General features: G+C 58.2%; 3 protein-coding genes across 8 annotated transcripts; 1 reads left to right on the top strand and 2 right to left on the bottom strand.

Moving 5' to 3' along the window:
* Positions 1 to 89: 89 nt before the first annotated feature.
* Agpat1 (1-acylglycerol-3-phosphate O-acyltransferase 1) lies at positions 90 to 7,989 on the bottom strand. 5 transcript variants are annotated; one of them, XM_055591948.1, is made up of 7 exons: positions 7,742 to 7,989; positions 2,045 to 2,244; positions 1,731 to 1,864; positions 1,250 to 1,425; positions 1,030 to 1,125; positions 867 to 939; positions 90 to 540 (listed from the first exon to the last, which is right to left on the bottom strand). In XM_055591948.1, exons 2-7 carry the CDS (start codon positions 2,233 to 2,235, stop codon positions 356 to 358), a joined length of 855 nt encoding a protein of 284 aa, XP_055447923.1. In that variant the 5' UTR covers positions 2,236 to 2,244; positions 7,742 to 7,989; the 3' UTR covers positions 90 to 355. The 5 variants fall into 5 exon arrangements, with proteins under 5 accessions (XP_055447923.1, XP_055447926.1, XP_055447925.1 ...); XM_055591951.1 differs by lacking the exon at positions 7,742 to 7,989 and adding an exon at positions 7,315 to 7,371; XM_055591950.1 differs by lacking the exon at positions 7,742 to 7,989 and adding an exon at positions 7,250 to 7,304.
* A 151-nt stretch (positions 7,990 to 8,140) lies between these two features.
* On the top strand, positions 8,141 to 10,846 carry Rnf5 (ring finger protein 5). Its single transcript, XM_055591952.1, has 5 exons — positions 8,141 to 8,798; positions 9,736 to 9,754; positions 9,838 to 10,005; positions 10,080 to 10,197; positions 10,278 to 10,846. The coding sequence occupies exons 1-5, from the start codon at positions 8,659 to 8,661 to the stop codon at positions 10,373 to 10,375; spliced, it is 543 nt and encodes a 180-aa protein (XP_055447927.1). The 5' UTR covers positions 8,141 to 8,658; the 3' UTR covers positions 10,376 to 10,846.
* Positions 10,847 to 11,019: 173 nt separating this feature from the next.
* Positions 11,020 to 13,828, bottom strand: Ager (advanced glycosylation end-product specific receptor). 2 transcript variants are annotated; one of them, XM_055591980.1, is made up of 11 exons: positions 13,633 to 13,828; positions 13,338 to 13,444; positions 13,022 to 13,214; positions 12,797 to 12,861; positions 12,615 to 12,702; positions 12,336 to 12,518; positions 12,094 to 12,224; positions 11,794 to 11,935; positions 11,502 to 11,528; positions 11,253 to 11,379; positions 11,020 to 11,178 (listed from the first exon to the last, which is right to left on the bottom strand). In XM_055591980.1, exons 1-11 carry the CDS (start codon positions 13,775 to 13,777, stop codon positions 11,082 to 11,084), a joined length of 1,305 nt encoding a protein of 434 aa, XP_055447955.1. In that variant the 5' UTR covers positions 13,778 to 13,828; the 3' UTR covers positions 11,020 to 11,081. The 2 variants fall into 2 exon arrangements, with proteins under 2 accessions (XP_055447955.1, XP_055447956.1); XM_055591981.1 differs by lacking the exons at positions 11,020 to 11,178; positions 11,253 to 11,379 and having other exon boundaries at positions 11,408 to 11,528; positions 11,794 to 11,883.
* Between the last annotated feature and the right edge of the window lie 287 nt (positions 13,829 to 14,115).

Raw genomic sequence — 14,115 nt, 5'->3', positions numbered from 1 at the left:
GGGTAAGGGATGGATTGTTCCACAGAACAGATGAGTCCATTGTCCAGTGTGGGTGAAGAGGGAGAGAAGGCCGCAAAGAGACCACAGGGAAGGAGCGGGGTGGGCGTCTCCCACCCTTGTATCGGTTGAGCCAAGGATGAGGGGAGGCAAGTGTCCCACAAGACGAGATGGCAGGTGGGGCTCGGAGTAGAGCCTGCACCATGCAGGAGCGTCCGAAGTGGGGCAGGGGAGGGCGTGAAGTGACGCTGTGCCACCATCACTTGAGAAGATTCCAAAGGGAGTACAGAGAGTGGGGACCCGGGAAGGAGGCCTGGCCCTGCATCAGGCCTGGGTCGAGGTGGGGAAAGATGAGAGCTCAGAGCCGGGCCTCGCCCGCTCCCCCAGGCTTCTTCACACAGTCACCACCACCCAGGCCGTCAGTGGAGATCTCCCGGAAGATGGTGAGCATCGAGTGTCGGACTCTGTCTGCCAGAGCTGGGACGTCATCTGGCGTCAGCCCTTCTGTGGGCACTGGGGGCAGCACACGCACCTGACACCGTCCTGGTGGGGTGGGGCCAGCATCAGGACCAGCTAACTGTGGTGCAAGCTCACTGCTACACTGTCCTCCAGCAGTGATGCTCTGCTTGCACACCAGCTCCTAACAAGATCCCCGGATCCTGTCTAGGCCTCTCTGCATGCTTCCAGAGTGTGGTCAGTCTGGCTCGGCACCCTCGGGCTTCACTCTCCTTCCAGACTGCAACAGTCCCTCTCGGAAAGACGGGACTACCCTCCTGGCATGTCCAGTGGGCACTTAAGATCCCCTGCCTCAGGGACATTCCCCAGGCTCCCAAGGATCCGCTCCCGGCCCCTCCACCCAGTAGACTCACCCGAGGTGAATCGGCGTTCCTTTTTGCAGTAGAAGTCCTGGTAGGACGACATGACTATGGGGATGATGGGGACCTGGGAAGGGGCAAAGCAGTGAGTGCAGGTGTCCAGGCAGGGAGGAAGTGGGGCTGGGCGCTGGCAGGCAGGAGGAGACGCAGTGATCACCTGGGCCTGTACTGCGAGGTGGAAGGCGCCACGTTTGAAGGGCAGCATGGAGCCGTTGTGGTTTCTTGTTCCCTCGGGAAAAACCCACACTCTCACCTGAGGGAAGAGGCCATAGCTTGTGTCAGTAGCTGCCCAGTTGTAATAAGGACACAGCACTGACTACTGGGGATTTGCAGCCACTGACTCCCTAACCTCCACACTCCCGTCATGGAAGACTCACATCCTGGGTGAGCAGGGTCTGGGCCACCTCGGACATGACACTGATGGCATCTCCCGTGCGTTTCCGGTCAATGAAGATGACTCCTGCCAGCCAGCAGGCCAGCCCGGCAGAGCCAGCCCACAGCAGCTCACGCTTGGCAATGGGCACACAGCGATCTGGCAGCACCTCCATCATCCCTTGGCAGGGGTGGGGGTGGGGTTCGGATCAGGGTACAGGCAGCATCATGGCAGGCATCACACCACCGACCCCAGGCCACCGCCCGCACAAACTGGAGATCAGTGGGCTGGAGAAAGCCTGAGCAATCAGGGCTGGCTACAGGCATAGGCACCTGCTGAGGGCAGACCCGACCCAGGGAAGAGAAGCCTGAGGAGGGGTGACTTCCAAGAGGAGGGGGACCGAGGACCTTTATGGAACCAGGCTTGGGAGGGGCCCCCGGGGAGAAGGCTCTGTGGGAGGACTGGGCCCCGGGACGAGGCCTCACCGAGCAGATCGATGGAGCTCTGGTGGTTGGACACCACAACGTAGGGCTGCGTGGGAGGGAAGTGGTGAGTCCCCCGCACCTCCACTCGGATCCCATACAGGTATTTGATGTGGAGCAGCAGCAGACGCAAGATCCTGCGGGGTCACGGCAAGGGGCCGGTGGATCCACCGGTGCCTCCGCGCCTGCTGCCTCCTGGCCAGCTCTGCCCCTTTCTCCCATGCTTGTGGCTTGCAGCCTTCTCCCCTGCAAGCCCACCGCTCCCTTCTCACCCTTGGGTTCCCCCAGGACCCACCATGTCTCCCCTGGCCCCTTACTTCATGTTCTCGACATTGCGCCCCCGCACAGCACACACGGGGATCACGAGTATGGCCAGGAAGAGGATCCAGCCGTTGTAGAAGGCCATCTTGAGGAAATACTTGGCACTGGAGCTGCAGAACCACAGGGTGGACAGCAGGAGGAGCAGCAGCAGCAGCAGTACCGTCCAGGCCCCGGGCCACAGCTCCATTCTGGTCACCTGCAGGTGAGAGCAGCGGGTTAACAGCAGGCAAAGCTGGGAGATGCTCCCAGGGTCCAGAATGGGAGGAACGAGTCTGAAGTAGCTGTCTTCCCGGGACAGACAAGAGCCCCACGGCAAGTGGAGGGGAGGGGCAACGGCCCTGGCGGCTAACAGCTGGGGCTGGAAGGGACTTTTTTTTGAGGAAGATTCTCATTCTAATTCCAGATGACCTGGAACCCTGTAGCCAAGGCTGCACTTAACTCACGGACACACCCCTGCCTCCACACGCCAAGGTGACAAGCATGAGGCACCTCGACCTGCTCTTCACAGGCTGCCTATACTTATACCGTGCACTTCCAATGGAGAGGGACTGGGAATGTTAAGGCACACCAGACTCTTGAGGATTTGGGCTGAAAAACAGACACGTAAAATATCCCGAAAATAGTCCCTTGCTGCTGCCCCAGTGGCCGGGCCTGTGCGTGCTAGCTAAGTGTCCTTCCTCCCTCGAATCTGATCACCTTCTACTGATTCCTTCTGGTTCCATTGGCTTCAGTTAAATACACTGATGAAATAAACAGCACTGCTTCTTGTCACCTTTTTTGTTGGGGTTATCAAAAGTTTAAAACTAAAGAGCGGCTCCATTTATTTCTGGTGGACAGTGACGTAATAGATCATATGTTAAACCCTATGTATGATCCACGTGATAGTTTACAAAGTACTATTAGCATTATTGATTTCATAGGAAATGGCTCAAGGAGAGGAAAAAGCTTCCCTGAGGCCACGTGGCTCCTCAGTAGCAGTTTCTAGGTTAAACCCAAGTGTCCTGTTCACTGTTACTGAACACACACACACACGCATGCACACACACACTACACGCAGCAGACATGGAGTCAGTGACTGACAAACACTATGGAACCAGTGGCAAGGACAGAGGCTCACGCTGCAGATATAAAAATTGCCAGGCATGAAAAAGCTAATACAGCCACATACAGTTCTGAATTTACTGGGTGTAAATACCTGTCTAGAACTGCCCCACTCTGTGGCCTCGTTTATGCCCTGCACCTAACACACCACCGAGCTTCCACACACGGGCAAACAAACCCAAGCCCCCCTTCCCTCCTTTCAGCCTTCAGGGAGGCAATGTGGGCAGGCTGGGGGTGGGAGAGGCTACACCAAAGAAACAGAGGGCAGGGTGGACAGAGCTTCCGACAAGCTGCCAGGACAGACACAGGCTCAGGAGGAAGGCATGATGCAGAACCTGCCTTCTGGGCCGTTCCTCTTTCCAGTGCTGCAGGCAGGGTCGGAGCTGATAAAAAGCGTGTTCTGTACCTGTGCATGCGGGTCAAAGGCTCTCTCTTCCTTCAAGAGGCCAGAGGGGGACCCACACCAGCCTGTCCCGGCCCTAGACCCCAGAACCTACCAGCAGGCTTGCTAACTATTCTGCTTGTTCTCTGCATGCTGTGAGCGCACCTTCCACCCCGCCCCGGCCACACCTCAACCTGAGTCTTTGCCTACAAAGGCCTTTCTTGAAAAGCTGGCTTGTGCTTCTCAGACCCCATCTCCAAAAGGCTCTATTTCACTTCCCCAGATTCAGCAAGAGTCCTCTGTGCTTCTGTTTTGACCACTGTTCCCTGTGGCTGGGCAAGCCCTACCTCCTGTTGCTTCACACAGCCCAGTGGCCCCCTCGCCAGGCTCACGCTCCATCACAAATTTCTCCAATATCCCTGCACATCCCCACAGCAGTCAGGACAGTTTTCCTGCCTGAATGCTTCCTTCCTCCTGAATGCTGGGGCGAGAGGTGTATGTCACACCACTCACAGAGCAGCGCTTATCAAGGTGAAATGCAAACTGCTGGGCCTCACCCAGGCAAAAGGAGCCCTGGCCCGGGCCAGCCTGAGCCTCAACATGCCTTCCAGGTAAGTCTGATGCCGCCACGCTGCGGGCGCAGTGATGGCGCTGATGTACTGGGGGTACACGCTCACTGGTCTCGCCTGCCCGGCCTCCTTCAGGCTGGACAGGGCCAGGGCAGGGATCAGGTCTCATTCCCGGGGCCCACACACAGCAGCAGGAACAGTGGGTGCTCAGTGAGCCCTGACGGGATTACACGGCTGTATACACGCCCACAGTGATCAGTTAACCCGAGGCAGCATGGTCCTGGTTTTTGTTTCATTTTGCTTTGGCAGTGCTGGGATTTTCAGGTTGGGCAAGCGCTCCGCCACCGAATTACACTTGCAGCCCAGGGCTGGGCAGCTCTGACCGTACGCTAGATGGCTACCTTCTTAAGGAATATTAATTAGGAAAAGCCACCTCCTCCCAAAATCCTGACAGCAAGCCATTCTAGACACACATGGCCACAGGAAGGTCAGATTATAAATCAGGAAGGTATCGCCTCACACAGAGCACAATGGGACTAGCATGCCCCTATACTCGTCATCAAGTATGTGACAACGGTACAAAGAGCGGGGCACAGGCAGTGGCCCACACATGACACAGGCACTGGGGTTCACCACAGGACAGACCTGCATCAAAGCTGTGACACAGACTGTGTATATGGGCAGTGGAGAGAAACATGTGGAGAGACAGGCTGAGTGGTCAGCAAAGTAAAACAAATGAAGAGGGGCCGCTTGGGACACAGGTGTGGTGACACATGAATCTAAGGTAGGACATTAGGAATTCCAGGCTAGCCTTGGCTACATCTCAAGTTCAAGGCCAGCACAGGGTATGTGGGACTGTCGGAAAGGAAGGAAGGAAGGAAGGAAGGAAGGAAGGAAGGAAGGAAGGAAGGAAGGAAAGAAGGAAGGAAGGAAGGCAGACACAGAACTCTTCGCTGGACGGTGGCATGCACCTTTAATCCCAGCACTCCTGAGGCAGAGCCAGGTGAGTCTGAGGACAGCCAGGACTACAGATGGACTCTGCCTCCAAGCAAAACAAGAAAAAATGCTTCTGGGAATTCAGAACAAGAAATACTTGTGTAACCTTGTTCTGATGAAGTAACCATCTATAGACAGATATGTTTGAAGATTTATAAACACTGGAATGTCAGATGGGTTCATGAGCGAACACCGGATCATACTGACAATAAAATTAGGAAATAAATGGCAGGTGCAACCACTGCACGCTAGGGTTGTGCCACACGTCACACCAGGGGGCATGCAGATCTGGGGCACATGTAGGAAAACAGGCTACTGGGATCACAACAGGGCTAAGTCCATAGATCCCACAGAGGGAGAACCCCGCACACTCCGAACCATGGATGAACCCCTGTGACGCCAAGAAAACGCGATAAGGCAAACACGCGAAACCACAGAGCATGGGGGCAACATGGAAACGCCCAACAGGTGTAACATGCCAAGACCTCACATCCATTTGGCACTGGAACATGTCACAAACTGAACATGAGGCACGGGCATGAAATATATGAGAGCCGTCCCGATGGGAGGTTAAACGTCATTCTCCACAGCTCTGCTGCACACGAGCACTCCAGCCTCTCAAAGGCACCCAGAGCCTCCCTCAAGACACCCTGTGTTAGTGAGGGTCTATCCCAACGTGGAAGGCCGCCGAGAAACGAGTGGTTCCGTGCCTAGAGGTTAACGGGTGCCTGACAGCATTCCTAGGAAGCAGACCTGGCCTTCTCACCGCCACCCAAAAGTCATGTGGGGCCAAAAAACGCAGCAGAAGGGCTGGGAAACCTGAAGGGGATCCCCTGTTCAAGATTCATTCCGGTGTCCACACCCCCGTCCCAAATTCGGAGTTACCATTACTGCTCTCTGACCCGACTCCTGCACTCTGGGCAAGCCCTCCACCTCGGAGCCTGTGCCCAGCCCCCGTCGCTCCCATTCTTCCGCTCAGGCCCCTCTCCCCAGCAAGTCCCCAGCGGGCCCTCCCAGCCACTTCTCTCCCCATCCCCGTCCCTCTCGGCGCCCTCCTCCCACCTCCTCCCCCCCCTTCCCGCCCACACCTCAATGGGGCGGGGGGCCTGGGGGACGGGCCCCCTCCCCAGCCAGGCTGCGGCAGCGGTGGTGGCGGCTGTATCTCTGTCTCGGTGTCGGTGCCAAGGGGGCGACAGGATTTGGGGATGTCCTAGCCCCGGCCGATGGAGGGGTGGTGGGAGCGGGAAGCTGGACCCATATCGGTAGGAATGGTGGGGGGCCGTACCCCCAACACCCTCCCTCCCTCCCTGCCGGCTCTCCGAGGGCCGGGGCTACTGCCGCCGCTATCTCCCCCGCCCCTCCCAGCGCCCGTGGCTTCCGGGGCTGGCCAGGAAGTGGGGGGCGATGATGGGCAGCGGGCCTCGCCAATCGGGTCTTCAGAGACCAGCACTCTCCCCCCCCCACGCCTGCCAGGCCTCTCGCTGGCCCCGCCCCGGGCGAGCTCGGCGGAGTTCGCGGCCTCGGCCGGCTCCGCGAGGCTCAGCACCTGTGACCTGGTTCCCCGCTCCGTGCCTCTGCACCGCCTGGCTTCGTTCACACCGTTCGTCGGCCTGACACGGTTGCCTTTCTTTAGACTCCAGCGCTATGCCCTGCCCCTGTAACTCCAGGATCCGAGACACCCCCTTTCCTGTCCCCTATTCAGTCACAAACTGAAGACTAAGGTTCAGTCTTTTCTGCCCAGGGCTTCACCTTTCCCTGAACATTTGCTCTTTGGCCCGGGTCCCCATCTCCTCCACCCACCTTTGCTCTTTAAAGATAGAAGGACTCTCTCTCCCTTACGTGCTTGCTTGTCCAAGTACTTTCCCAGTTCCTTCATCTGAGCCACAGAATCTAGCAGCTGACTTTGGTGGAGTAGGGGGGAGCCCGGGGCAGGAGTATCTCTGAGTTTGCGGCTACAGTTGAGACTTTTAAGAAAGAATCTAAGTCCTTTCTCTGGATGGAATTTGGACAGTACAGCACTGCTTCCTAGGGGTGACAGAATGATGGGGCGAGCCATGTATCCTCCTGGCCAAGCCCTGCTTCCTAACCTCTTTCTCATACTCTGGTCCGGCCCATCACTCCTACCTCCGTACTCGCCATTCCAGTATACAAACCTCTCCAATACTCCAGAATCCTCGCAGAATCCCGTACCTCCCTCTCTCCAGTCCCAGCTTCTCACCTTTCTTTATTCCCGAGTCACATAGGCCCTTTTTATCAGGGCGTTAGACAGTCCTTAGCCCGTTCTTATCTCCCGCCCCTGGACACCTTTGACCTGGATAAGTTTACATGGCTTGGTGAAGCGCCCTTGGTAGTGGGAAGGCTGTTACCTAACCCTGCGCCTTTGGCCACAGGGAGGGTCACCGACTGTCGGAAGGACCCAAGCTCCCAGCGGGCCAGCCGAGAAGAAGAGCCAAAGCTCCGCAGGGCAAGTTACAAGGAGAGGGCGGGGCGGGCCGTGGCCCTGGGGCGCCCACTCCCGAAGGGCTGGAACCAGACCTTTTCTGCCCTTTAAGGTTTAGGGCGGGCTTGAGGCCCACTGTGGTCTGCTCTGTGTCACATTACAACGGGGCGGTGGGCCTCCGGCTCGCTTCTGCTGGGAGAATCACCTAGAGAGGCCGAGTCGTCCACCCGAGAGAGCTGGGTTAACACCGGCGCCGCAGACCGACGGCCGCACCATCCACACGTCGGGGTAGCCCCAGGTCTGCTCGCTGCTTCTCCAGGAGGGAGGGGCGGGCCCAAGGCCTTCCCTCTACGTCACCCAAGGAGGCCGGAGCCATCTTGAACCCTGCGACCCTGCTATTTCGGCCCTTCCCCCTAGCCCCGACCCCGCGCCTCGGCTCTGCACCGTCTCGGCCAATCAGCGGCGAAGTAAACCGCCCAATCAAGCCGAGACAGTCCCCGCCGAGAGACCCGGATGAGGCCGAGCCAAGGCTTTTGAACCGTGGTCCCCGCCAATAGCGGGGGGGGGGGTTGCCATGGCGACAAGATGGCGGCGACGAGGGTGGGACTGGAGGGCGGTCGGCCCTCGTCGGGTTGGCCCGCACCGCTCCCGCCCCCCGCCTACTGCGCATGCTCGTCCCCCCCGCCCGCTATTCCAGCCAATCACTCGATTCGGAACCGCAGGCGCGGAAGTCCAATAGGAACCCGGACGTCCTTCGAAAGAGGAAGAGACGGCAGGAAGGCGGCCCCGGTGGGCGGGTCCTGTGGGCTTGAGCCAGTCCCTGCTGAGCCTCAGGTGTGAGTGGCAGCCGCGTGGACGAATGACAGCCTCCCCAGCTGAGCGCAGCGCTGGCACGCCTTCTCCCCGCCCCTGCTCTTCGGCGCGACCCTGGCGCTGGACCCTGGATGATTGGCAGGCGTGTCGGCCAACGGTGATGAGGAGATCCTGAAGTCTGCCCAACGACCGTGGGCAGAAGGCGGGCCTGCTTTGTTGGGGCGTGAGCGTGTGTGTTCCGTGTGTGAGCGTCTATGTGTGTGCGCCTGGGGATACTGAGGGGTACGTGGGGGCGAAGCAGAACCGGCCATGGCAGCAGCGGAGGAAGAGGACGGGGGCCCCGAAGGGCCAAACCGCGAGCGGGGCGGGGCGGGCGCGACCTTCGAATGTAATATATGTCTGGAGACGGCTCGCGAAGCTGTGGTCAGCGTGTGTGGCCACCTGTATTGGTGAGAATCCGAGTCGGGGGTGTGGGGTGAGGCGGTGGGGCTCACCTTTGTGCTGGGGAGGCCGAGAGCGCGGACCGTGCGGTTATTCAGATGACCCGAAGGTATGTCCGTCCGTCGTCACCCCCCACCCGCCCCTCGTGGGGAAGGCCTGAGGCGGGGACTTGTGTCTTTGCTGGTGTGTGTGTGTATGGGGTGGGGGTGGGGACGAGGTGTCTGGAAAGGAGGGTCTGAGGAGCTGGTGGCGTGTGTGGTATGTTATGAGGCGAGACGGGAGACTCTACATACTCATTCCCAAAGGTGAGGCCTGAGCCACAGTGCCCTGTTAGATCTACTTAGCTGTTGACATAAAAACTGGTGAGAGGGGCTTTCAGTTAGGGGAGGGGCCCCTCAGCGGAGGAGGGAAAGATCTAGGGACTATGGACCACGTTAAGATGAGATGTGGGAGGGGGTGGTTTGTCAAACCTGAGGACAGGGCCATTGTGGAAGGACCAGATGGAGAGGTTAAAAGGTCATGGAGCTTGAAGTGAGAGGGAAAGGAACAGTGAGGATGTATGCTAATGATGGGAGTCAGGAGGAATAAGGAGCCAGAATGGAGTTTGGGCTGAAAGGAAACCTGTTGAATTGGGAAACCAAGTTAAGAGACAGAAAGGGGAGAGGTTGAGGGAGGTGTGTGTGCGCGCGTGTGTGGAGAGAGAGGGGGAAAGAGGGACAGAGAGGCCCTGGAAGAAAGAAGAGGATCAAATGTGATGAGTACCTTCAAACTTTATCTATTAAAGATGAGAGAAGTTGGAGAAGTCAAGTCAGCAAGTGTGCCAGAAGTTGTAGAAGCATAGAATACAGTGGGGAGGACCTGGGAAGACTGGTGAGGTGGGCTTCTGTTTTCTGGGGTCCGTGGCTCCTTCTGTAGTTTGACCTGTTTTTGCTTCTTTCCATCCAGTTGGCCCTGTCTTCATCAGGTATGTACTCATGAGGTGAGCAGGGAGGACTGAGGAGCTTGAAGACTCTTTGTACTTGCAAACACTTCCTATTTTCCTCCCAGTGGCTGGAGACGCGGCCAGACCGCCAGGAGTGCCCAGTGTGTAAAGCCGGCATCAGCCGGGAGAAGGTCGTCCCTCTCTATGGGCGAGGGAGCCAGAAGCCCCAGGACCCCAGGCTGAAAACTCCACCCCGCCCTCAGGGCCAGCGACCCGCTCCAGAGAGCAGAGGGGTGAGTCTCCCTGTTCAGCTGTCCCTCTGGTGCCCGAAGCCTGTGGCTCTCCCTGACCTCCCCTGCCTTTCTAGGGGTTCCAGCCATTCGGTGACACCGGGGGCTTTCACTTCTCGTTTGGTGTTGGTGCTTTCCCCTTTGGCTTTTTCACCACCGTGTTCAATACCCATGATCCTTTCCGGAGGGGAGCAGGTAAGAGTTCCTGCTTGGTTCTTGCCAGGGCCCTGCCCCGGACCTTCTCCTGGCTTTTGAAGCTTTCCTTTCTCCTACAGGTGTGGATCTGGGACAGGGTCACCCGGCCTCCAGCTGGCAAGATTCCCTCTTCCTGTTTGTCGCCATCTTCTTCTTTTTCTGGCTGCTCAGTATTTGAGCTGTGTCCCACCTGCCCACCTCTAGCTAGAGGAGAATCAGTATTGGGGGTCCCTGCTGGCCCTTCCTTGCTTTTGGACCACCCCCTCACTTCCATGACCCGTCTCTGTTTGCGGAGGCCTCCTTCAGGAGGGCCTGGGGAGGAGTGACCAGTCTGCTCCAGACGGGAGTCTCTGCTGCTGTGTCCTGCCGGCCCAGGAGCACAGTCTCTCCTGCCCCAAGGTGGGCAGCCTACGGACAGAGTGCAGGTCTGCGCTCTCCAGGCCTCACTCTCTCCCGGCTTTCTTGATTTGATGCTTAGAGGTGGGCTCTCCCCAATCCCTCCAGCTGTTGATTTAATTTAATTTTTCTCTCCCCACTGTCTTGAGCTCTGACCCAGACGCCTGTCTCCTTTCCATCCCTCGATACCTCCTTTATTACAGATTCAAATAATAATAATGATAATAATAATAATAAAAAGACATGAAATGTATGGCTGGGAAGTCTCCCCAGTCCTTCCCACCCGACAGCGCCTCTGCCCAGCTTGAATAGCTGCCGGTACGGAGGGCGGCGTGGAGTGAGCCCCTCCCTGCAGGACTCTGGGGTGCAGGAGTAAGGATGCTTCTCTCACACAGACAGCAAGTGGGCAACCTGTCAGGTGTTTACTGAGCGAGGGTTGTCAAGGGGGGAAGGCGGAGGAGCTGGTGGACAGGGTCGGCCTGGCCCTCCTAAGGGCCTCCCGCACCGTCCTCTGCAGTCTCGGCTTCGTCTGACTGATTCAGCTCCGCGCGCTCCTCCTCGTCCTCCTGGTTTTCTGGGGCCTTCCTGAGAAGGGACAGTATTCTAGCCTTCTGCTGGCCCACCTGACAGCTGCCTGGAAGTCCCCGTCTTTCACTCACCTCTCCTCTCCTCTGGCTTGTCGCTTTCGCCACAGGATGGCCCCAGTGAGCAGGGCGGCTATTCCCAGGCCTCCCAGGATCCCCAAGGCCAGGGCTAGGGTTCCCAGCCCAGACCCACCCACAGAGCCTGTAGGGACATAGGGAAGGTTGAGGGCGTAGCTCCAGCACACAGCACTCCTTCCTTGCCGGCTAGAGCCCAGTCACATGTGGCACCCACACGCTTCGCTCTGACTTTAGCTCACCCCTCACCTGCAGCTGGCCCCTCCTCGCCTGTTTCTGGAAGATAAAGAGTAATCAGGAGGAAGGCTTAAACTCCCATGGGGCTCTCTGATGGGAGGCCCAGGGCCATCTCCCATCACTTCCTGGAGAGGCCAAACTTCTCTCCTGACAAGATTTTGGAGCAAAAGAGGCCTGGTGGTTGGAGGTGCTGAGGGAGGGGTGGCATGACTGTTGGGGTTCTTGTCTGAGTCTGGTAGGGAGTTGGAGTCTGTGGCCCTGACCTCAGCCCCGGGTTGCTGGGATTTGGGGGGGAGGAGGTTACCTGTGACACTGATGCTGACCGGGTGGCTTTCCTGAGGCCCAAGGCTAGGATGGGTGGCCACGCAGCTGTAGATACCCTCATCCTCCTGCCCTACCTCAGGGAGGAGCAGCACAGGGCCAGGGGCGAGGGGCAGGGGTGTGCCCTGGTGGGAGAGAGGGACAGGAGACTTAAGAGCGTCCGGAGTCTTGCCTGCATCTCCACAGCCTCGCATTCTGTCTTCCAGCCCAGCTTGCAGGCTGTGTCCCCCTACCAGCCCTATGCCTGTCAGTTTTCCCACCTCGGGCCTTCCGGGTCACTCACGTCCTTTATCCAGTGGATCTCAGGAGGGGGCTGGACAGAGATGGCACAGGTCAAGGTCACAGTGCCACCAGGAGCGACTGTTCCACCCTCTGGCTCAACTAACAGCTGGATCCCCTCTGGAGGCACAAGCTCTGGGTGGGGATGGACGTGGGGCCCGTCAGACTTCTGGGAGCAGGCCCCACAGGCCCGGTGTTGACCCCTGCCTCCCAGAGAGCCAGACTGGGCCCTCCCTCCCTCCTCACCCTTGACACGGGGCTGAATGGGGGCTGTGTTCAAGGGCCTGCGCCGGGGAAGGCCCAGGCTGAAGCTGCAGGAGAAGGTAGGATGGGTGGTTCCCCCTAGGCTTGGGGTCACTGTCAGCTCTGACTGCAGCGTGAAGAGCCCTGTCTCGGGGTGTCTCCTGGTCTCTTCCTTCACAATTGTTCCTGTAGTGGGTAAGACAAGATGAAACACCCAAAAGGGTGTGAGCGTCATCAGGAAGAAGGTGGTTGTGGTCCGGTGCAGGGAACCCTGGCACTCACCCTTGCCATCAGGAGTCAGGGGTTTCCCATCCAAGTGCCAGCGAAGGGTCCCTTCAGGGTAGCCTCCCTCAGACACACACGTCCCCACCTGGAGAAAGATGGAGACCTCACCCTCTGACTGAGGTGATATGGGCGCACACTGCATTCAAAGGGCCTTTTCTACGTTCTTGTATTTCTGCTACCTTATTAGGCACACCAGCTGTGAGTTCAGAGGCAGGATCCACAATTTCTGGCTTCCCAGGAATCTCTGGAGGGGAAATTCAATCAGAAGCCTAGTTTTTTTTTTTTTTTTTTTTTTGTGAAGGTTCTCACACTCTAGGCCTGGGAGATCAGAGGTCTGTGCACACCAGGGTCAGTCAAGGGTGGGAAAAATGAAAACCGACTTAGCCAAGGCCTGGAACCCTTACGGTAGACGCGGACTCGGTAGTTGGACTTGACCTCCTTCCCATGCCTGTTGATCACCCGACACCGGAAAGTGCCCTCATCGACAATTCCAATGGCTGGAAGGAGGAGGGAACCGTTGGGGAGGATTCGTGCAACGCTGTCCCAGGGGCCTCCCTGGGGGGAGAGGACCTTCCAAGCTTCGGTCCGGCCTGTGTTCTGCAAGGAGAAAAGCCTAAGCCGTCTGGGTCCTCCAGGGAAGGACTGGCTAGGCAGGGTGGGGTGCGGGGGACCCTCAGATGGCTCCTGAGGTTGGGTGGCCAAACGGGGTGTCCTGCTTACCACTTTCCATTCTAGCTGCTGAGGCGGCTTCTTAGAGGCCCCCTTACAGCTCAGCACAAGGGGCTCTCCGATTCGTGCTGTGACGTTCTGGCCACCAACTGCAGCTCCTGGGTGGGAGCATCGTGGTAGAGGGGCAGAAGGGCAGATATGGGGCTAGTGGGTGTAGGACAGGGAGGGTGAAGGGCTTTGGTAAGTGGTGCCCAGGTTCTAGGGAATTTCTGGGGAGAAGGGAGGTCCTGGGGAGAAGGGAGCAGGGCTGCTGGAGGGAGGGTCTGTGGGGCCGGGAGTAGCTCACCCCACAGAGCAAGAACCAGCACCCAGGCTCCCGCTGCTGTCCCTGCTGGCATCATGCTTCCTTCCCGGGCTCCTGGTTCTGTCTGCCCCTTTTCCTGCTGTGCCACTGCCCTAGGTGGGGCTTGTACCCTCTGCCCTGCCCCCATCTTGTCCCGTCACAGAGAATGCCAAGAATTCATGCTTCTGGGACAAGAGTCCTTCAGGTGCCACAAGCAGCAACCTCACCCACCTCTGGGCACCAGCAGCCTCTTGGCACAGCCCACCCGGGATAGGGTGATGTGCTGCTGAGGGTCTGGCTTCCCCTAGGCCCCTGCGACCCATCAGTCCCACAAGGGGCTCACTAGGGCTCCATCCTGACTGGGGCAAGTTGCTGGGCAACAGGGCACATCTTCGCAGTGAGGACAGAACCGAAACTTGTTGGGGCTTTGTAAGACTTACTCTTTGGGGGTAAGGTTTTTTTTTTTTTTTTTTTTTTTTTTTTTTT

Source organism: Psammomys obesus, unplaced genomic scaffold, assembly GCF_907164565.1.
Source record: "Psammomys obesus unplaced genomic scaffold, mPsaObe1.curated_primary_1811, whole genome shotgun sequence".
NCBI lineage: Eukaryota > Metazoa > Chordata > Mammalia > Rodentia > Muridae > Psammomys > Psammomys obesus.
Note: the sequence above shows the minus strand (reverse complement) of the source record. Positions and strands in the feature narration are given on the sequence as shown.